Below are 19,743 nucleotides of genomic sequence, written 5' to 3' on the forward strand. Positions count from 1 at the left end.
CTGGCGGGGACGAGAGTACCGACGCAAGGGAAATGAAGTAGGTTTAAACTCTTGCAGGCAGTTCCTCAAACCTTGCGAGCGGCAGGTCGGATGGTGGGAGGGACGAAGGGAGGTGGGCGATGGCGATGGCCGAAAGCGACATCCAAAGGTGGTCGTGGGTGCGAAGAAGGCACCAACCGAAGGACAGTGTTCTGTAACAAAGCAAAGGAATGTGCGGCGGGGGCGTGTGGGTGGGCGGACGGGGTCTGAAGCGGACTCGAGATGGATATAGAGTGGTCGAGGTGAGGTTCGATCTGGGGCCTGACGACGGGTGACCAGTGACGGTCGCGATAAGCGTTTGGGTTTAGGGCCTTTAGGAGGGGCGATCCAAGCGCCACCGGAGGGGGTGGGTAGGTGGTCGGGGCGTAGGTGAGAGGATGCGGACTAGACTACAAGTATGCGGATGCACACTCAGCGAGGCACGGGCGTCAGCGCGGCAACCAGGACCAACCACGCGAGGGGCCCAGGAATCCAGGTGTCAGTGTTGTGCCAGTCACTGCTTTTCGGCGCAGGGTGAGGCTCTCGAAGGGATGGGTGCACAGCGGCACGGCGGCGCAGAAAGGGATGGTTGCTGTGTTGCTGCGTTGCTGCGTTGCAACTGCTGCAGGGCCAGGCACAGGAGACGGCCGGGTCACGGCGCAAGAGCCCAGGGCGGAGCCGGAGGGGGGTTCTCGAATGCAAAGCAGCAGATGCAATGATGTCAAGCTCAGGTGTCGTGGTGCTGCGCTTACGGTAGCGGCGGTCCCTTTGTCCAAGCAGCTGGAGGGGAGGCCGCTGCGGTTGGCTGCCTGTGGAAAGGAGAACAAGAGGAACCCTGTGTTGAAGGACAAAGAGCTCCGAGTATTGGGCCGTCTGGCGAAGAATTGCCGGCCCAAGACGGTGCTGCTAAGTGAGGGGCCTTGAGGGGCGCCGAAAGAGTGGTGCCAGGATTAAAGCTAGAGTAAGGAGAGGAGAGAAGAGAAGAGAAGAGAAGAGGAGGATGCTGGACGAAGGCAAGACGATGAAACTCGCACGGGTATTGCTGATTCCTGACTGTACCGAGTACTGTTGTACCTACTGTGTAGGTATGTGCTGCTATTCATGGACCCACCAAGCCAGCGTACGGCGCTTACTAAGGAAGGAGGGGCACAAACTTGGACCTTAGTCTATTGTCGGTTAGCCCAAGGCCCATTGCTCGCTGGGCCCGCGCCTCCCGCCGCTTTTCACCAGCCACACAAGCCACACTATCGCCAGGGCGGGGTCGGCGGGTCGGCGGGTCGTCGCTGCTGTCACCCCTCCTGTGACCCTCAACAACTCTTCCAAAGGTTCCAAAATGTGTACAAGCCTAGGTAGATGGAATTTGCCATTATCACAAAACGGTCCGTCTCGTCCATTTTCGCCTCCGCCAAAGTCTTTATCTCCGAGTTCCCCTCTCTTCCAGCAACCCCGTTCTGCATCTAGAACCCGCGTCATACCAAGTGCTATGCCGAACGCAGCCGTCCCACAAACGTACCGTGGCACACAAGTGCTGCGAACACGATCCGCAGCGCAGTGCTGCGCAGACGGAAAGGGACATGTGACTGATCATACATGCCCTTTGGTACCTTGCCGAAGCGACTCTTTGGAGCTGCTAGTTCATGTCGACGCCTGTTGGCTATTGGAGGGACCTGTTTTGGGGACCTGATCGTGTTGGGGAATCGTTGGGTTGCCCTGCCGTGTACACGTCAACACCAACAAGCGGCGCAAGCCTCCCTCCCACCACCCTGAAACAAGCTCTCAACGCGCTCCTCCATTCTGAAGCACCCTCGACCCCTCGACCCCGCGCTATGCATCACGATTACCCGTCCAAAACCTGTGCGATCGCTTAGATGCCATTCATGCTTACTAACCCCCCTTTACAACCAAACCACTTCGCCGGTTGGGTGATGGAACTCCCAAACGCCGCGCCATGCAAGGTACACACCCAACCAAAACCAATTATGCAACCAGTGCGACCAACCAATGCCCGCCACAGAACGTCTAAAACCCAACATCAATGCTCAACCCCAGCCGCATGTTCTCCACCGTCCGCCCTCCTACACCTTTCAACATCGCTAGACCCTCCAGATCCCGCACCTCCTCGTCTTCCATCTCCACCAGGCAGCTGACAATGGCGTCGGCTTTCTTCGCACCCACTCCCTTGAGAGCCTTGATTTGAGACACGTCCCGCGAGTTGATGATCTTGAGGAGGTGAGCAGTTCGAGGCGTGTGATCGCCCCTCTGCACAGGCTCGTCCCGGAATATCGGCACCTTCTTCATCGCCTTCTTTGACTTGCGTGTGCCCTTGGCCCTATATCGAAAACTTGCGTTTGAAGCGTACGACTCATCTCCCTCTGAGTCTCCTGCCGGTGCAAACTCTTCGTCCTCCGCCTCTCCCTTGATAGAAGCCTTGGCCATTGAGGATCCCTTCTCAGCCTTTAGAGGTGCCATGAGACTGGATGGTTGCCTCTGTGATAGACCTGGCGCCAAGGTCGAGGTATGGTTATCCGTTTCGGCCTGTTTCTTAGCACGTATCCTATCCTCCAGGTTCCTCATCTTGGTTTTCAGTTTCTCGTTCCCGGGGAAGTAGGGGAGAGCCAACTGATACATCCGGAGTGCACTGATATCTTCGCCGCGCACCTGGTGCTGCTTCGCCATGAGAAGGAATTGCAGACCTGTTGATCTCGTCAGCATTGGACAAACATGAAGGAGAATCTCGCTCAGAGCAGAGGCCGGCGTTCGACTCACCCTGGGCTTTACCGTCTTCCTCTTTTGCTTCTATCCGGTTCTCGAGGTCGTCGAGCCGTCGCTGAAGCTCTGCAGATAATGCAGGAGCCGCCGCAGAAGCGTCCTGCAGTGCCCTCTCCGCCAACTTCTCATCAATTCGCTGCGAGATCAGGGCTTCAATCGATGCCTTCGTCAATGCAGGTTCAAAACGGGAGGCATCTGAACGAGCAGCCTTGGCAGGCCTCGAGAGCGATGTTCCAGAGTCGGCGGCGCGCTTGTGAGGAATATCTGTTCTGCGGATGCCTTGATTCTGCGAGGGAAGGTTAGAGACGCGCGAGGTAGACTTGTGGTCAGAATATACAGAGAATGCCTTAACAGGCTTAGCCCCTGATTTCTTCTTCTCCGCGTCACGGTCCTGCAGGTTGGCATTGTGTGCCCCCGCTAGCGGCCGCAACGGCTGTCTAGTGATAGTCGCTCCCCCTATACTTGCTGCGGCGGCAAGCGGCTTGACAATATGCCTGTACATTGGCTCATTCTCGACTTCCGCCACCTCGATCTTCTTCGTGCGATTCGCAAAGTTTAGAGACGACAGCGTGTCAAGATGATAGGACCGTACCGGGGCCAGGTTGAGGATCATTAGAGTCAACCCGTTGTTCTGGCCGAGCGAGAGGATTCTGGTCATTTTCGACTCTCGATACGGTATGCGACTCTGTTTCTTGCTGATTGCTTCTACGCATTGGGCGAGGACGAAAAGAGACTTGTTGATGGCCGAGCTTTCTACGAGCCTCTCCTTGTTGTTGTCCGTCCTCCGGTTGTCTTCCGACCCGGCCAGGTCGATGGCAGATGCGCGGCTCACTCGGACGGTATCTTCGGTAGTTTGTGTTATTTTCACGCATAATATGGCGTGAGAACGTGACGAGTGGGCGTTCAGCTGTTCTAGGTTAGATCCAGCTCGACATTCTGTACGCTTTAGCTTGCCTTTGTAGCCGACGTGGACCTATTAATATTCGCCTGGTCGTACAGATGTTCGAATTCCTTAAGAGTCGAGCATGGCTTCTCCGTTAAGCCCACAACCACTGTCTTTCCACCATTATCGCGTATAGGCAGGCCAGATGGAGTGCGCTTCTCAGGGGGTTCGAACAGATCATATACCCGGTCGCAGTAGATCTCGTAATAACTCATCGACACCTCAACCTGAGTTGCTCCTCCGCTATCCTTTTCCACTTTCCGGCATCGTCGGTATATGCTGCTCAGCAACCGTGGTATTACGCCTCGATCTGCTAACGACTTCCCACCACGCATTGTATGTGTCTTGCCGGTACCCGTTACGCCGTACGCAAACACGCACGTGTCGAAGCCGTTGAACAAATGCTTTACGGTAGAAGATACTGTGGTGGTATTAGTCTTCAGTATGGGAGCTGTAAGGGCTCCATCTGCGCACCCTCGCTGTCGAAGATCTGCTGTTGAGTCGCATCCTGTCCGTACACAGCATTGAACTGGAAGCTGAAGGATTCCGATTCATTCTTAGGGTTTGGAATCCGAACAACAGTCGGTGTGGCACTCTTATCGTCGGGGGCTTCGGTCGTGACAATGGTGTCTTTGTCGAGCTCGTGCTTGAGAAGCGGTCGTATCCGGGCTACGACCCTAACAGACATCTTACGGAGGATCGGGGAAGGAGAAGAATGAGTTAATGTTTACCAGAAGAATATCCCAATGCGGCTTCGCAGCTGAGCTACACGTCAAATCTGCGACGCTCATCTTGGCTGCGTTGGTTTGCAAGAGACGCCCAGAGCTCCTGAAGGCTGTCGTCAGGGGCAACGGTCACGTGCGACAGCCTCGGTCTCCAACCTTGGAACGTCAAAATCCATGCATTGATGGACCTCCTCTTTTCAATCCACGCTCTCTCAATCAAGAGAAAAGATTGCTGCCATTCGGCTCATCATGATTCCGGCGTCGCACTCTTTATTCTGTCGCCGTTCTAATTCCGACCAAGAAGTTGGCGGCTCGCCTTGAAACCGCGAAGAGATCACGCTTTTCTCGCTTCCTATTGGTTCAGCTGCATCTCACCATGAAACACGACCGATCTGGTTCTCGACATCAACAGCCAATCCTCCAGTCGACCTTGTGCGACACCACATAGTACCACGAGACTGACGGCCTGGACGTCGTTGCTCGTCCAGTGCCGCTGTGCTAGCTATTTTCGCTTCAAACAGCGGCTAGCATGGCCTTAAAGCCTTTGGATGATCGCCCATGCAGTGAAGCTGGCAACGAAAAAGTATCGTCGTCAGTCCTTCGCCTGTCCTTTCCTGCTTTCTGTTTCTTCTCTTTTCTTCCTCTCTTTCCTCTTGTCGATCGCTTCCCTCGTGTGGTCTTTCTATCTCAATTCTTCATTTCGCGTTACTTCTTTCAGTCCTGTCTCTTCAAGAACTGTTGATTTCCTTCCCTCTTGACCTTCGCATTCATCTTGAAGATGGCGATGATAAACACACTATGTCTGCTGGCAGCTTGTTTCGCTACCACCATCGCAGGCCCGGTGCCGCTGCTGGCTCGCAAAAACCAGTAAGAAGAGCAAAGCAGCAAATAGTGAACAAATTTTCACACAGTACAGGTTCTTTCCCTTCGCGAATACATCGTCCATAATATCTTCAATCACATCACCAACGTCGAGCTCTGGTTCACCGGTATCGAGTTCACTCCCTGCATCAACCGTCAATGCCGAGTCTGCAGCACTTATTGTCACTCCAATCGAGACGGTAGTGCACACCGGCATTGTGCCGGCCGTCACATTATTCGATCCTAAGGGAAACCCGTTAGCAACCGAGCCAGAACGGACAGTACTTTCTACGGCCTTCATCGTGAAAACCCCAACTGCTCCACCTCCAGAGCCCGCTCCCACCTCATCGAATGCTCTTGGAGTTACTTCGAGTCTTGACAACTCAGCGACAACGCTCACTGCATCCAGCGCGCAGAACAGGACTTCTGCTGCTTTAACAGCCACTACATCTTCTTCCTCTTCTCAGCTTGGACCTCCTGCTCAGGAACCCATACCTACCACAACCACGCAGCAGACAACGACAGCTCAATCAAAAGCACCAGCAACCACGGCAACCTCGACCCTAATGCCCCTGCCTTCACAGACACCTTCATCATCAAACCTGAATAATATCGTCACAAATACGCTCTACACAACCGTGCAACCTCCTGCCGAAATTTCCACCCCTCCACCCGAACAACCAGATCATCAGCACTCTACAACGCCAATCGACACCCCTCCCGCTATCCCCAACCCCACATCTTCGGTGAATGCCGCTCCCAGCCCTCCTCCGGCGAACATACCCCCCGTCATAACGGTGACAATGTACACGACCGTTCCACCCGCGGCACCCACCTCCATCCCCAACGCTTCCGCGCCCCCAGAAAATCAAAATCCTCCCGTCTCTCCAGCTCCGCCTGCTTCTTCTTCAACGACGACAACGACAGCAAGGACCACCGTGTCCAGCTCAACGCAAACCTCAGCATCCTCCACAAACACACCTCCCGCTGCTGGCGTGCCTGCCCCTGAACCTACAACTACCGCACCCCCTGAGGTTTCGCCCCCTCCGCCCGCCCCAGCGCCCACGTCCGACGGTCCGCTCATTGTGTCGCCGATTCCGCCGGAGCAGGTGGTTACTATTACGGAGACGGTGACGCAGAAGGAGACGGTTACGGTTACGGCAACGGCGACGGCGACGGTGACGGTCGGGGGGTAGGAAGAGGGTGGAGCTGTGAAGAGGAAGGATAAAATCGTGGATGTCATGGACAAGAGGATATGTATGAACCGATAACATGTGTGTTTGAAGCGGTCTGGCACCGTTTCATCGCATGCATAGTAGTAGTAAGAGAGAGAGAAGGAGAAAGAGTAATACTTAATATAGCGACTGCATAAATGAGATATTCCTACGTATTGAAGGATAGAGAGTTTGGATGATTGCGTGTGAAGTAGTGAGGTGAACGTGCTGCGCATTTTGAGAAAGCCGGAATGCCTGTCTGTTACTAGATGTGCGTGAAATGGTAAAGTAAACGTGCTGGGCATTTCTGAGAATGCGGGATGCCTGCTTGTTACTTCAACCCTTTGGGAAGAGTGGCATGTGCCATGGCTTGATACGGGATCAGGTATTGGTGCACAAAGCCAGGCCAATACGAGTTACTACTCCGTTCTAACATTAAGAATGCCCACTCTTACTGACTTCCCTGCCTTCGACACTAAAGGGTATATCGAGGTTGGTATGGTGGTATGATGGGCGTTTGTAGAATAACTGGTAGCGACAAAACTCATTGGGTAGGGGTGTAACCATCCTGCATGCTCCCGGAATAATTCGAGAGCTGAACAGTCTCAGAAAGTAATCCACGTGTAAACGTGAACTATGTCCCGTCATCCAAAGCACAGCATGTCAAAGCCATCCCATTGCCGTCATCATTCAGGTTGATATTTGGCCGCTCTATCTACAGGATAGGATGCCTGCAAATATCCTCGCACCCGCCGGAACCCGATATCCATGACTCAGGAAGAAAGTAAGAGAGCAAGCACGCCATATCCCGGTATTTCCATGATCCCTACGCACGCCTCAGAACCTCATCACAGCCCAGCAATCTAAGCCGCCTGCTCGAACGCGTCGGGGAAGCGGCGCATGTTCTCGTCGAGCTTGCCCTTGTTCTTGAGGAACTGGACGTAGGCGCCGTCCACCTTGACGCGGCCTTCCTGGCGCTTGGCGACGTACTCGTCGCGGCGGAGAGGGGTGAAGCCCCAGTTCTTGGAGACGATGATCTTTTGGCGGCCGGGGAACTAGAGAGCGTTAGGAGATGGACCTTGTACGGAGGTGCGCAGTGTCAACGTACCTTGTACTGAGACCGCCTGAGAGCCTCGATAGCGGTGGCACGGTGGGCATCCCTGGTCCTGACGGAGAGAATGATCTGGCCAATGTTCACACGCGCAACCGTTCCGTTGGGCTTGCCGAAAGCACCACGCATACCCGTCTGCAATCTATCGGCACCGGCGCACGACAACATCTTGTTGATACGGATGACATGGTACGGGTGGGCGCGGACGCGGAGATGGAAACCTTCCTTTCCGGCAACCTTGACGAGGTACTTGTTGGCGCAGATACGGGCGGCTTCGAGGGCTTCGGACGACAGCTGCTCGTACTCGTTGGAGACCAGGTGGATGCAGAGGGGGAACTCGTCAACGTTGGCGCGCTTGCGGCCAAGGTCGAAGATGCGGATCTTGGGGTCCGGCACACCACGGTTGAAGCGGCTCTTGGGGTACTGCAGCCCTGGAGTCAGTCCTGATGTCCCTTCCTTCTCCTACGCCTTCAGGATGTACGTACCGGCTTGTTCTTGCAATACCGGTAGCAACGGGCGGGACGTCTAGCCATTGTGTCGGTTTGAAAAGCTGATTTCAAATCAATACAAACGATCTCAAAAAGGAGGGTAGATGAGATGAAGAGAGATGCGGACTGCACCAGGACAGAGGTTCAGGGTGAGAGACGACGACCGAGAGAAATCATGCACCTACCCTGTGCTTTATATGTGGTTAGTAGGGGGATCAAGAGCGAAGAGTTGGAGTTGGGCAGACGACGTCGTTATGTGATTGTGGGATCCGCCACGCGCTAGACCCGATTAGGTGATAGCCGAGAGGCGTTCAGTTGCCGCCGTCAAAATGATTTGAAAGCAAAAGTGATTTGCAAGCATGCGATTTGGCGTTACAGGCTGTGCTTACAGCGATGGAAACGAACGAAATAATTGTATGTTCCGACTTCACTGGCAGTGGTTCAAGTTTGATTGCACTCAAAGGGGTATCCTTTTGTATTGACGCTGATTTTGTATTGGTATTTTATGATCAAACCCGTTGCAAGTACGCTGTTGTACACTACCATGACCACGGCAGCTACATCAGTCCGTTGCGCAAGGCCGCTGCTCATCCATCTATGCGGTGCTCGTGGAGAGAATATCGGAGTCACCTGGACAATGTCAGCAATGTCTAAGAGAGGGAGATCCAGAACCAGAACTCACCAGCATCGAGGATAGCCATGGTGGAGCAGCGGAAGAGCTTACCACAGGCAGTGCCCAGCTCAATCTACGATTCACGCACGTTAGTAGGTAGCCCTCCGAAGTCATGATTGACCTCTTCTCAGGGCCAGCCCTCGGAGTGTCCCAGCCGGATCTCGTCGTTAGGCCATGAGAATGGATCGGGGATGCGGTACATACGTTGTTGCCGGAGAAGTGGTGGACCTGGGTCTTGGAAAGCATAGAGTAGTACTCAAGCTCGCTCTTCCTCAGAGGAGGGGTGTTGCCGGCGATGATGACCAGCTTGGCCTTTCCGCTCCTGAGGCTCTTAAGGGTGCTTTTGTAGCCCAGGGTGACCTTTCCGCTCTTCATGACGAGGGCCAACCTCGAGTTGATGGTGTCCGTGGACTTCTTGCTCTGTTGCAACTTGTCAGAATAGGCACGTCAAGCAGCCGCCGCCCAATGGAAGAGGCACTGGGTTATGGTTCTGGTAGTACGGACCTTCTTGGGGGCCATCTTTGCGCGCAGGAATGATATCTGGTGTTCCTGAGGGTGTTGTTGCGCTCCGGGAGGGTCGTGTTGGAATACGGACGCTTTGCGAAGCGGGAAAGAATCAGTGTGGGTGGAACTCTTGGCAACAACCAAGCGCTAGCCTGTTAGGGACTTTTTGACACGTGACCGGAACTCCAGGTGACGGGAACAATTTTGGATGCATATCCATGGAAAAGCGTAGGAGCCGGAGCGGTTGGTAGTAAAATATACCGCTGCTTCTCCGATGGGCAATGGAAGCTCGCGGAGATTTCCTGTAACCTGTTTCCCTTCAAGGTCTATTGTCTCCGCTGCCACATGCGCCAATTCCACCGGCCCCATTGCGACAGGTGGATGCAGGTTGAGGTGATGGTTGGAGTTTCAATTCCATTTAACTTTGCACCTAAGTTTACTTGTATTGAGATTGGGTATCATGCCGTCCCGAGACCGTGTCTACCCCATTTTTGATATCAAACTGAATGCTTATGCCGAATGAGCAGGCAAGCCCAGCACACCAACGCCTTCTAATGCAGAAAAAGGCGACGTAAATCGTTAACTCCATGCAACTACACAACACCCCCTCGAGTTTAATCACCCATCGCGGATTCGATTATGTTGGTGTCGATATCGTCGCGCGGCTCCTTGGGTTCCTGAGCTTCGTGATACTGTATGGCATCGTCAATGTAGCTTAACACTGCCCCGACGCTATCTTCGTCTTGGGCATCGAGCTTCAAGAAGGACACCATGCTAAAATCGTCAATCAGTTGAGCTACGGCTTTGTTGAGCCTGTAGAACGAGGTTCCCGCCATGACATTCTTCGTTGAAGCAGGGTCACCATCTGTCCTTCCCTCTTCAAGCTCCTCTTGGTCTTTTCCCGGCCTCCATGAAGGGTCCTCATCTACCAGGTCTGCGTCTGGATTGAGGAACCTCTTCAGATCGCGCTTCGCGACCCGACCTTTTACTAGGTCCATTTTACTTAGAATGTTGACATGCGGCATCTCTAGCATCAACATTGCGCTCATAGCAGACAGTGTGCCGGCGAAGAACTTGGGGCGGTCGATGATAAAGGTGCTCTCGAGCAGGTAGGCAGCGCACATGTTGATGTTGAGCGATCCCCGCATGAGATGCTTGACTAGGTTGGGAAGAATGGGTACGTGGGTATACAGTTCGATCTGGCCGGGCATGTCGAAGATGATGAGGTACTCATCGGTGACTTCTTCCAGCGGGTCGGTCAGAAAGTCTAGGTTCTCGAGCAGGAACTCGAAGCAGTATATCAGCCCTCCGTTCGGCCCCAGGCTCATCTCTTCCATGACATCTTCGAGGCTGATGAGGTCCTTGATGTCGATGTCTGGCTCGAATGCGAACTCCTCGGCGGCGGGGTCGAGGTTGACATAGTAGCAGGGCCGCTTGTTGTTCTGCAGGTGCTGGATGAGGGCGGTGCAGAAGGTGGACTTGCCAGCGCCGGCTGGGCCCTAGATACGGAGGGTTAGTCTTGCGGTGGTGAATACGAGGCTGGAAAAGCGACTCCGACTCACCATGACGAGGACCCCGAACTTGCTCATGGCGTGCGTCCGTCCGTAGTCTGACGGCAGGACCTCTCTTGCTATTGTCGCGGAGAAATCGAGACGATTGCGGCGGGCGGTGAAGGCATGTTTCCGGCGGTTTATTGACCAATGGCTGACCGGCTCTCAGCGGGCGGTGAAGCGTGACGTGATCGCTGGCTGGTCCGCGCTCGGAGCACGTTTTTTATCGGCAGTTTCTCGCTCCCCGACCGCGACTTCCCAAAAGGAAAAAGACTCCAAGTCCGACCACTCTAAAGGTACTCCGGCCCCTCCTCCCTCTTACTCCACCCCTCATCTCCTTTTGCTTTTCTTCTCGCATTCCCCATCCCTCCCTTCTCCCCCCTCATCCTCCTTCAATCCACGCGGTCGCAAGTCCTACACTAGGTCTCCTCGAATCTCCCTCACTTTTTCCAAGCAACAATGACTGCACAAAACGATGTTTTGCCCCACCAGGGTCACCGCGGCACCTTCTTGTTCACCTCCGAGTCCGTAGGCGAGGGTGAGTTCGCTGCCTGATGAGTCTCCTCCTGTTCACTTCGTGCTGATTCTTTTCTCCCAGGCCATCCCGACAAGATTTGGTAAGAATTCACCCCAGCGTGCCCCACATTGAGCGAGGGGTCCTTCACCACCCATTTCACACAGTCGCAAACCCCCCTCGCGGCATGCGCCAGCTCGTATCCGAGTCAATCCCTACCGTCACCGACCCTTCGAAACGATGCCCATTGGCTAACATCTGTCTCCAGCGATCAGGTTTCAGATGCCATTCTCGATGCCTGCTTGAAGGAGGACCCCCTCTCCAAGGTCGCCTGTGAAACGGCGACCAAGACGGGTATGGTCATGGTGTTTGGCGAAATCACCACCAAGGCCCACCTCGACTACCAGAAGATCATCCGCGGCGCCATCAAGGATATCGGCTACGACAGCTCTGACAAGGGTTTCGACTACAAGACCTGCAACGTGCTCGTCGCCATTGAGCAGCAGTCGCCCGACATTGCTCAGGGCCTGCACTACGATGAGGCTCTGGAGAAGCTGGGTGCTGGTGATCAGGGTATCATGTTCGGATATGCCACCGATGAGACCCCTGAGCTGCTGCCCTTGACTCTTCTCCTCTCGCACAAGCTCAACTCCGCCATGAAGGAGGCGCGCAACAACGGCACCCTTCCCTGGTTGCGACCGGACACCAAGACCCAGGTCACTGTCGAGTATGCCCACGATGGCGGTGCCGTTGTTCCTCTGCGCGTTGACACTGTCGTCGTCTCTGCGCAGCACAGCGAAGCCATCACCACCGAGGAGCTCCGCAAGGAGATCCTGGAGAAGATCGTCAAGAAGGTGATTCCCGCCAAGTACCTTGATGACAAGACCACCTACCACGTAAGTTGCCCACGCCCTGCCGAAAGCGTCCTTCTAACCCCTCGTAGATTCAGCCTTCTGGTCAATTCATCATCGGCGGACCCCAGGGTGATGCTGGTCTCACCGGCCGTAAGATCATTGTTGATACCTACGGCGGCTGGGGAGCCCACGGTGGTGGTGCTTTCTCCGGCAAGGACTACTCCAAGGTCGATCGTTCCGCGGCCTACCTTGCGCGCTGGATCGCGAAGTCTCTTGTCAACGCCAAGTTGGCTCGCCGCTGCCTTGTCCAGCTCTCCTACGCCATTGGTGTTGCCGAGCCCCTGTCCCTCTTCGTTGAGACCTATGGCACCTCAGACAAGACCTCTGATGAGCTCGTGGCCATCATCGAGAAGAATTTCGACATGCGCCCGGGTGTCATCGTCAAGGAGCTCAACCTGACCAACCCCATTTACTTCCAGACCGCCAAGAACGGTCACTTCACGAACCAGGAATTCGCCTGGGAGAAGCCCAAGAAGCTTGAGTTCTAATTCTGTAAAACACGAAATAGAATGAGTGGAGAATCAACTTCTTCCACTGGGCCATAGATTTACGATGGTATGAATGCATCTACGGCGGGCAGCATAAGTCTTTCAACAAGTTCGGCGTCGGGAAGGGATACCCCTTTTGTTAGTCTTACAAAAGTCATCGGTCTTTCAGAGATAGAAAGGCTTTTCCCGAGTCATTCAACATAGATCTGAAGAGATCTGAAGCGTTCGTGTTTTCCTCAACAGCGAGCGGCGTTTTCTGAGAAGGATAATCTGGTTCGATCTAGAAGAGGGTGGGCTTAAACCGAGTTGGGTCGTATGGAACGGGATTTGAGAGAGGAAAATAACAAACGTTGTGAATCGCGAGGGAGCTACGCCCCTCGGGTGATCATAGTACTTCATACCCCTAATATCAGTGTTGACCTGAGATACTGCTTCCCTGGGCCGGCGGTGTTCCGTTTAGTAGGGTCAACGCCTTTGTATTTCGGGTCGCCTGCTCCCTCCTCTCGAATATAGGATCCTACTGTGGCGCATGTTCACCTTCACCTTCACCATTCCCATTCACCGCAGATGGTGAAGGTGAAGGTGGCGGTGCGATGCTGCACTGCCACAGGCACACGACGTCATCGCTTGCCACTAGCTTCTGTGACTTCTTGCGCATAAACAATATTGGGAGCAGCGTCTCAGGAAGATATTGGGAGAGGTGACAACACCGCATATTTTCACTTACCGCAATCTCACCTTCAGCTTTGGTAACTCTCAAAGCACTCGCTGGCTGGACACCGACCGACTGCCCTATCTATACTCTTCTAGCAACGCAATCGACCTAAACAAACATGGCGACACTGGCACCACCCGAACCACCACCATCCTACGAAGCCGCCACGGGCCTCAGCTCCTCCCGACCCTCCACCCCGCGCGTCTCCACCGACGGGCCCCCCAACACCACAGAACGCAACGGCATCCCGCCGGAGCGGCGGCGCTCCATGGAAGACGAGAACCGGCCGCTGCCACCAGGCTGGGTGCGCTGCTTCGACCCCCAGGAACAGCACCAATTCTTCGTGGACACGACCAAGGACCCGCCGCGCTCGATATGGGTGCATCCCTACGACGACGACGAGTTCCTGTCGACGCTGAGCCCCGAGGAACGCAGGAAGCATAGTCGACTGCGGAGGAGCGCCACGTTGACGGATGTAGCGACCGAGGATACGGATGTGGAGGACGACGACGACGGCGGTCACGCAGCGCGATTACCGCCGCGGGTCGATGGTTCTTCTTCTTCCGCGTCGGCGCGGCCATCCGGCATCCACGCCTTGGGCAGGAAGATGAAGGACAAGCTCACGGGGACCACGTACGAGCAGCGCGAGCGGCAGCGGCGGCAGCGCGCCGAGCACGAACGCCAGGCGTACATTGCGCATCTGCGGGCGCGGCAGGCGATGCTCAAAGCGTGGGAGACGGGCGAGCCGCAGTTCCTGTGCAAGGATGCAACGGGCAGGGATGTCTATGTGTTGCCGCCTGATGGGCAGCGTGCGGCGCCGTATGGGGCGTATGGGTATAATCCGTTTCTGGCCGGGCCGTATGCGATGGCTGGGGGGAGGTATGTGAGGCCTGTGGGTCCGTATGGGAGGCCGATGGGGTATGGGTATGGAGGCGGGATTGGGGCGCCGGTCGCGGCGGGGTTTTTGGGCGGTGCGTTGTTGGGGGGTTTGATGTTCTAGAGGTAGGGGGGATATTGTGATTTGGAGGAGGGAGGTTGGGTGGAAGAAGGTGGGAGAAGGCGGAGAGAGATGGAGGTTATGCTGCTCTGGTTGAACTTCTTGGGCTGGATAGAGCGGATAAGGCCCGGTTTCTTACTGTATAATTGCTTCATTACGACTGGTTTTATTAGAGGACGGACAAAAGTCGATGATGGGGTATCCATACCTGTTACTTAGATAATGGTGCATTGTTCTTGATGCAAATCCACCTGTTCGTTCGAGGAGCAGCACTTCAACACTGAGGCCGTGATGTCTATTCTCATGGTTGGAGTGAAACCAAACTCATACCTCTTGACCTATATCACAATCGTGGCTCGTGTTACTGTGTACAACTCCTGAAACCAAAACCGATATACAGTAGCATCCAACCTCTCTCATCAAGTAGATAGTGATAATCACAATCTAGCCCTCAGCAATCGAATGGCTGGAACCAAATGTCGTCCGCCAGCCAAGCCCTCCACCACACACACAGACCAGATGGAAACCCCCACATGCAGCCTCACGCAGAGTTATCAGATCGTCCCTGTGCACTTGGCCCAATTGATCTATAGATCTCGTGGCGTGACACTCACCTTATAGCATTAACGTGGATTATATATATAGACTCGTACTCAGCAACTGCCGCTATCACCTTGCTTTCTCCTTTTACTGGATTCAGAGGAACATCCAAGTGCTTCCTGCTCTGTTGCCACCGTTGGAAACCGCATTAAACCAGCACAGATATATGGTCTACTAATCACAATCGAGAGATATTAAGAGTCTGTATTGATTTCTTACTACCACAGATGAATAAATGTACGCAAGGAAAAGCACAAAATTTGTAAGGCTGATCCGTAGGTATCGAGTGTAGGTTGACTACACGATCACCATTCCTTCTTCTTTCTTTTCCACTCCTCCTCCTCTCCCGGTTAAAAAGCAGCAAGGCGCCTCTACCTTCCAAACTCCTCAAAAGGCTCGAAAAGGCTCGATCGAACACAAGAAAGAGCGAAGAGACCAGGTCCCGCATCCTAGAAATACACCTCTCCACCATCCACTCAAATCAGCGAATGCCTCCCACATGGACGTTCCGATAGCATTTCATTAACAATCCGCGAAGACGATGTCAATCGACACACATCCGACTCATATTACTCCCCAAAAACCCCCATCTCAAGCCGTCGCACTCGAGGCGGGCTCGGTGGCCTTCTCGACTTCGACCTTGGGCAGCGGCGCTGACGTGCCGCCGAGGTCCGTCTTGCGGGCTTGGGGGTTCTTGGAGTAGTAGTTTGAGATGGCGGACTTGATGGCGTCTTCGGCAAGCATGGAGCAGTGTACTAAACGAAACCATCAGCGTCAATCCCACGACATCAAGATCACGAGCAAACTCGGGAAATACGATGACACTTACGCTTAACAGGCGGCAAGCAAAGCTCCTGCGCAATCTGCGTATTCCGTATCTTGGCCGCATCCTCGAGCGTCATGCCCCTCACCAACTCGGTCAGATAACTCGAACTCGCAATCGCGCTGCCGCACCCAAACGTCTTGAACTTGACGTCGCTGATGGTGTTGTTGTTGGGGTCCACCCGGATCTGCAGCTTCATCACGTCGCCGCAGGCCGGGGCGCCGACGAGGCCGGTTCCCACGTCCGCGGCGTCCTTGGGCATGGAGCCAACGTTGCGGGGGCGGTTGTAGTGGTCGAGCAGTGCTGGGAATGTTAGCTTTGCGGCTTGGAGGGGGTGGATGGCCATTATGCGGGAGAAGGTGGTAGGGGAATCGCTGGATCCGATATCCACGATCCGAGGCACCCAGGCTCTCCATCGCATGCGCCGTCGGAGGGCTACTTATCTTTCTCGTGGTACTGCCGCCGTCCCTGTACTGTCGCCGCCGCGGGCGCTGCTGTGCGGAGGGGAGAAACGATGTGTGGCCTGGCGGCTCCTGCGAGCACTCGGCTTCCCTGAACGGGGACAACGGCTGCGACTCTCCTGAACATGGTTGTGAATGTGTGAAGCGCGGTAGAAATCGTGTGTAAATCGATTGGTGATGGTTTGTGAATTTCGAAAGCGTAGAGTGGGATGTGGTGATGCAATGCTGGAGGCGGACGAAGAAATGGATTGAAGATATAGAGCGAGCTCGGACATGTCATGGGGCGAATCCGCCGCGCACAGACCACTCCAAACCCCACGTCTCGGAGATCCGCGTGCATTTCCGTCACATCTGATAAAGAGCATCTGATAAAAGGTCACAGCCATGATTTTGATGCATATAAATTCTCTCCATCGGATGCATCCGTTCAGTCCATCGCCCGGGAGCTACATCTGCTTCTCGACTGCGGTGTGACAGCTAAACCATAACCCCAGACAGATTCTCCCTTTTGGGAAAGGCTAGTCCGAGCCTATCTCCGTCGATCCAGAATGCCCGTCTCACAAACGCCGGAAAAAGTAGACATAGGCAAACTTCTTCATCTCCTCGACATCTGCTGCCTTAGCGACCTTCTCGTCGTTGAACAGAACCCAGGATGCCGTGTCCTCGCCTGGAATCTGCTTGCGGACGAAGGCCACATAGTGGCTGTAGTAAGTTAGCGATAGTCGTGATTTCAAGGTCGTGCAGGACATACCCGGCATGAATCGAGCTCCCCTTGTGGCAGACAATCGATTGAAGCTGGAAGTTCGCCGGCAGCTTATCGCTTCCAGGCATCTTTTTCTCTTGAGCTTCGGCGTGACCCTTGAGATATGTTAGCATACCCAGCATCTCCCATCAACCAGCACTTGCGTCGCATACCTCACCACTGCCTCCCTCCTCGAAATCGCCCTGAGCATCGGGATGGCTGAATAACCAATCTACAGCTCTCTCCATGTCCCCGCCCGTCTCTCGGAGAGCTTGCCGTGCCTGCGGAGCACTGAACCCCATGGCTCCCAGTGACTCTAACTTCTCCGGATCAACAGTAACGGAAGCTGCGGCACCAGAACCGCTGCCAGCGTTGAAATCCACCGGAACGTCGATGTCAGGGTCTTCCATATGTGCAAATAGCCAGTTCGAGGCCGCCTCTGGATCCGAATTGCCAGTCGCATGTAGAGCTTTTTCGCACCTGACGCGAGGGAAACCCATTGCTTCTAGCATCGATAATGCCGCTTCATTGGGTGTCCACTTCGGGGCAACTCCGGCATTGGCATCTTCCGGAAGTTCTTCTTCGCCCTCTTGAAGACCCTTGGACTTGTAGGCATCAAAGGAGATTGGTTCGTCACTGACCATCACCGGCACATCTTGTTTAGTGGGCACCCAATTGACGACTTCAAATCGGCGTGCATTGATGGACAGCACCTCAGGAAATGTCTTGAACATTGTCCTTTTCGTAGCGCTAACCTTGCGTCCACAAGAGCCACAGTCATAGTCGTCAATCGTCTCATCACCCGTGAAAATCTCGAGACATTCCTGCAAGGTAACAGGCTCGAACTCCTCCTTTTCTTTCTCTTTTCCTTGAGAATCTGTGACTTCCATCGTATCATCCTTCGGTATCCGCCGAATTGGTACTGGAACGGTGATGTTGTCCTGCTCATTAGTACTGTAGCGCACCTTCTTGCAGCTGTTGCACTGCAATCTCTGCTCTGTCACAAAGCTGAATGCATCGACTGGATTCCGGTGGGGAGCAACATGCTGAGAGCGTGAGACGAGCTTGAGCAGGTGAAGCAACAGTTCAAACGCATCCTGCTGTCGCATTGTTGAAAACTCAGGATGGCCCCGGCCCATGAGGTGTTTTAGCATGGCGGGAGCGAGCCCCTTCTGGTGTGGATTTTCCGAAGTGTGCTCCGACGCAATGACATCGCTGTCCGGTTTCGAATACCGCCCTGAGAGAAGCCCATCGGCAACTTTCCGTAGCTGAGTCTCCAGATCTTCTGCGGGATGCAAGTTCTTGGGGAGTTCCTCATCAGGGAGGTAGTACCTGTCCGCAAATGCAGGGAACGAAAACAAGCTCTGCAGAACGCTGTTAAGATAGCAGCTGTTCCCTAGGTTCTTGAGTCCGGTGAATCCCGGTCCAAACAGCGGCTTGAGCTCTTTCCCGTCCTCGGTCGTCATTGCAAATTCCCATCGCAAGTTCTGCTCCACTTGCATCTCCGTCAAGCTCTTTTCCGTCTTCACCCGATCTTTGATATCAATGCCCCAGTGCGCGAGATGGTTCGGTAACTCTGGATCGATCCTTTCCTCGTCACACGCATAACAGTAGATATCCGCCGTGCCATCCGCCGTCAACGATCCAAGCTTCACAGCAACGGGATGTTTCGTTGACTGCGTATGCGCCAGGCCATGGGAATTGCCACCAACGCCACCAAACTGAGCACGACCGCATCCTAGATTCCCGCATGTAAGGCACAGCCAGAGGTTCTCTTTCAGATCGCAGGCAGAACAGTGTCCCAGACTCTGTGACTCTATTTGCCTCGCCTCATCTTGTTCCAGACACAACGTATGCTCGCAGGCGGTCAACTCTTGCTCCCACGCCTTCACCTCCTCCTGCTTCGCAAACGTATTCGCCTTCAGCACATCCTCCACAACCTGTGCGAGCTTGGTCCCCGATGCTCCGACATCGACAACGCCATGTTGAAGACACTTGACTTGTGTAGTCGTGTCATAGCGATCGGCTTCCGTTTCGGCGGCTATAGCGAGCTTCGAGATCTTCTGTGGGGGCTCGTCGCGAGTAACTCTTTTCCGGGTACGCTTGATGTTCAGTACGAGAGGGTGACTTGTTAGTTCAAAATGTTTCTGTGAGTGGTTGCGGTCGCCTGCGCATCCGCCGTTGAAGCAGGAGAGACAGACATCCAGTCCGGCCGGGTCGTCCTGCACATGTCTGGTCAGCAACCATGCTTCTCCAACATTTCCAGGTTGCCTGTAACATATACGTACAATCGAATCGAAGCATTGGGTGCAGTCCTCGCGGTAGACCGCTTGATTTGGACCAGGGGAGCGGAGCTCTGGATAGCGTAAACAACAGGTCCATGGAACTGTAATGCGGGGCACCTACGAGGAGACTCTGCGTGAGAACAACTCATCTTGACTTGAATGTTCTCTACTCTAACCGGCGCCTATTATATGTCGAACTGGACTCAAGGACAGAATAAATGCGGCGGTGGAGGGGGATTTGGAATTTGTTGGACCGGCCCAGTGTTGCACTTGAGGGCAAGCTAGGTTGCTGCCACAGCTTGGGTGGGCTTCTTATCGATAAGCCTTTGCCAAGCATAAGGGCTTGCG

The 19,743-nt window shown here is 54.4% G+C and overlaps 10 protein-coding genes across 10 annotated transcripts; 4 read left to right on the top strand and 6 right to left on the bottom strand.

Annotated features, from left to right (window-relative positions):
• Positions 1-436: 436 nt before the first annotated feature.
• On the top strand, positions 437-942 carry EI97DRAFT_446420 (uncharacterized protein; the record flags this gene model as incomplete). The annotated part of the gene is made up of 2 exons (XM_033800026.1): positions 437-516; positions 552-942. 2 exons carry the CDS (start codon positions 437-439, stop codon positions 940-942), a joined length of 471 nt encoding a protein of 156 aa, XP_033649207.1.
• A 944-nt stretch (positions 943-1,886) lies between these two features.
• EI97DRAFT_437627 (kinesin-domain-containing protein) lies at positions 1,887-4,589 on the bottom strand. The gene is made up of 4 exons (XM_033799381.1): positions 4,205-4,589; positions 3,742-4,151; positions 2,785-3,694; positions 1,887-2,711 (listed from the first exon to the last, which is right to left on the bottom strand). Exons 1-4 carry the CDS (start codon positions 4,416-4,418, stop codon positions 2,038-2,040), a joined length of 2,208 nt encoding a protein of 735 aa, XP_033649208.1. The 5' UTR covers positions 4,419-4,589; the 3' UTR covers positions 1,887-2,037.
• A 644-nt stretch (positions 4,590-5,233) lies between these two features.
• On the top strand, positions 5,234-6,512 carry EI97DRAFT_462636 (uncharacterized protein; the record flags this gene model as incomplete). Its single annotated transcript, XM_033801285.1, has 2 exons — positions 5,234-5,322; positions 5,372-6,512. 2 exons carry the CDS (start codon positions 5,234-5,236, stop codon positions 6,510-6,512), a joined length of 1,230 nt encoding a protein of 409 aa, XP_033649209.1.
• A 522-nt stretch (positions 6,513-7,034) lies between these two features.
• Positions 7,035-8,322, bottom strand: EI97DRAFT_407736 (60S ribosomal protein L10-A). The gene is made up of 4 exons (XM_033796631.1): positions 8,315-8,322; positions 8,127-8,191; positions 7,639-8,064; positions 7,035-7,585 (listed from the first exon to the last, which is right to left on the bottom strand). The coding sequence occupies exons 2-4, from the start codon at positions 8,172-8,174 to the stop codon at positions 7,394-7,396; spliced, it is 666 nt and encodes a 221-aa protein (XP_033649210.1). The 5' UTR covers positions 8,175-8,191; positions 8,315-8,322; the 3' UTR covers positions 7,035-7,393.
• A 402-nt stretch (positions 8,323-8,724) lies between these two features.
• On the bottom strand, positions 8,725-9,321 carry EI97DRAFT_453539 (cytosolic large ribosomal subunit protein L30; the record flags this gene model as incomplete). Its single annotated transcript, XM_033800463.1, has 4 exons — positions 8,725-8,759; positions 8,812-8,875; positions 9,007-9,222; positions 9,307-9,321. The coding sequence occupies 4 exons, from the start codon at positions 9,319-9,321 to the stop codon at positions 8,725-8,727; spliced, it is 330 nt and encodes a 109-aa protein (XP_033649211.1).
• A 384-nt stretch (positions 9,322-9,705) lies between these two features.
• Positions 9,706-10,958, bottom strand: EI97DRAFT_471021 (transcription factor Fet5). The gene is made up of 2 exons (XM_033801807.1): positions 10,869-10,958; positions 9,706-10,805 (listed from the first exon to the last, which is right to left on the bottom strand). Exons 1-2 carry the CDS (start codon positions 10,893-10,895, stop codon positions 9,921-9,923), a joined length of 912 nt encoding a protein of 303 aa, XP_033649212.1. The 5' UTR covers positions 10,896-10,958; the 3' UTR covers positions 9,706-9,920.
• A 152-nt stretch (positions 10,959-11,110) lies between these two features.
• Positions 11,111-12,870, top strand: EI97DRAFT_261562 (S-adenosylmethionine synthetase). The gene is made up of 5 exons (XM_033794221.1): positions 11,111-11,152; positions 11,311-11,394; positions 11,455-11,473; positions 11,639-12,266; positions 12,314-12,870. The coding sequence occupies exons 2-5, from the start codon at positions 11,316-11,318 to the stop codon at positions 12,770-12,772; spliced, it is 1,185 nt and encodes a 394-aa protein (XP_033649213.1). The 5' UTR covers positions 11,111-11,152; positions 11,311-11,315; the 3' UTR covers positions 12,773-12,870.
• Positions 12,871-13,626: 756 nt separating this feature from the next.
• On the top strand, positions 13,627-14,487 carry EI97DRAFT_351552 (uncharacterized protein; the record flags this gene model as incomplete). The annotated part of the gene is made up of 1 exon (XM_033794851.1): positions 13,627-14,487. A coding segment is annotated over one exon (861 nt), but the record flags the coding sequence as incomplete, so codon positions are not given.
• A 1,278-nt stretch (positions 14,488-15,765) lies between these two features.
• On the bottom strand, positions 15,766-16,457 carry EI97DRAFT_437633 (uncharacterized protein). The gene has a single exon (XM_033799382.1). The coding sequence runs from the start codon at positions 16,251-16,253 to the stop codon at positions 15,879-15,881; it is 375 nt and encodes a 124-aa protein (XP_033649215.1). The 5' UTR covers positions 16,254-16,457; the 3' UTR covers positions 15,766-15,878.
• Positions 16,458-16,816: 359 nt separating this feature from the next.
• Positions 16,817-19,670, bottom strand: EI97DRAFT_261627 (ubiquitinyl hydrolase). Its single transcript, XM_033794222.1, has 5 exons — positions 19,517-19,670; positions 19,399-19,466; positions 17,284-19,332; positions 17,120-17,226; positions 16,817-17,070 (listed from the first exon to the last, which is right to left on the bottom strand). The coding sequence occupies exons 1-5, from the start codon at positions 19,542-19,544 to the stop codon at positions 16,926-16,928; spliced, it is 2,397 nt and encodes a 798-aa protein (XP_033649216.1). The 5' UTR covers positions 19,545-19,670; the 3' UTR covers positions 16,817-16,925.
• Positions 19,671-19,743: the final 73 nt, after the last annotated feature.

The sequence above is a fragment of the Westerdykella ornata genome (genome assembly GCF_010094085.1).
Source record: "Westerdykella ornata strain CBS 379.55 unplaced genomic scaffold EI97scaffold_52, whole genome shotgun sequence".
Lineage (NCBI taxonomy): Eukaryota > Fungi > Ascomycota > Dothideomycetes > Pleosporales > Sporormiaceae > Westerdykella > Westerdykella ornata.

Excerpts from the sequence above, each read along its gene's own strand:
- EI97DRAFT_437627 (XM_033799381.1), bottom strand. The coding sequence starts at position 4,418 with ATGTCTGTTAGGGTCGTAGCCCGGATACGACCGCTTCTCAAGCACGAG. Across the intron at positions 3,695-3,741 it reads GGTCCACGTCGGCTACAAAG|CTGAACGCCCACTCGTCACG; the intron begins GCAAGCTAAAGC and ends AACCTAGAACAG. Across the intron at positions 2,712-2,784 it reads GGAAGACGGTAAAGCCCAGG|GTCTGCAATTCCTTCTCATG; the intron begins GTGAGTCGAACG and ends CGAGATCAACAG.
- EI97DRAFT_407736 (XM_033796631.1), bottom strand. The coding sequence starts at position 8,174 with ATGGCTAGACGTCCCGCCCGTTGCTACCGGTATTGCAAGAACAAGCCG. Across the intron at positions 8,065-8,126 it reads GGTATTGCAAGAACAAGCCG|TACCCCAAGAGCCGCTTCAA; the intron begins GTACGTACATCC and ends CCAGGGCTGCAG. Across the intron at positions 7,586-7,638 it reads TCAGGCGGTCTCAGTACAAG|TTCCCCGGCCGCCAAAAGAT; the intron begins GTACGTTGACAC and ends AACGCTCTCTAG.
- EI97DRAFT_471021 (XM_033801807.1), bottom strand. The coding sequence starts at position 10,895 with ATGAGCAAGTTCGGGGTCCTCGTCATG. Across the intron at positions 10,806-10,868 it reads AGTTCGGGGTCCTCGTCATG|GGCCCAGCCGGCGCTGGCAA; the intron begins GTGAGTCGGAGT and ends CTCCGTATCTAG.
- EI97DRAFT_261562 (XM_033794221.1), top strand. The coding sequence starts at position 11,316 with ATGACTGCACAAAACGATGTTTTGCCCCACCAGGGTCACCGCGGCACC. Across the intron at positions 12,267-12,313 it reads ATGACAAGACCACCTACCAC|ATTCAGCCTTCTGGTCAATT; the intron begins GTAAGTTGCCCA and ends AACCCCTCGTAG.
- EI97DRAFT_437633 (XM_033799382.1), bottom strand. The coding sequence starts at position 16,253 with ATGGCCATCCACCCCCTCCAAGCCGCAAAGCTAACATTCCCAGCACTG.
- EI97DRAFT_261627 (XM_033794222.1), bottom strand. The coding sequence starts at position 19,544 with ATGAGTTGTTCTCACGCAGAGTCTCCTC. Across the intron at positions 19,333-19,398 it reads CCCAATGCTTCGATTCGATT|GACGACCCGGCCGGACTGGA; the intron begins GTACGTATATGT and ends AGACATGTGCAG. Across the intron at positions 17,227-17,283 it reads AGGAGGGAGGCAGTGGTGAG|GGTCACGCCGAAGCTCAAGA; the intron begins GTATGCGACGCA and ends ACATATCTCAAG.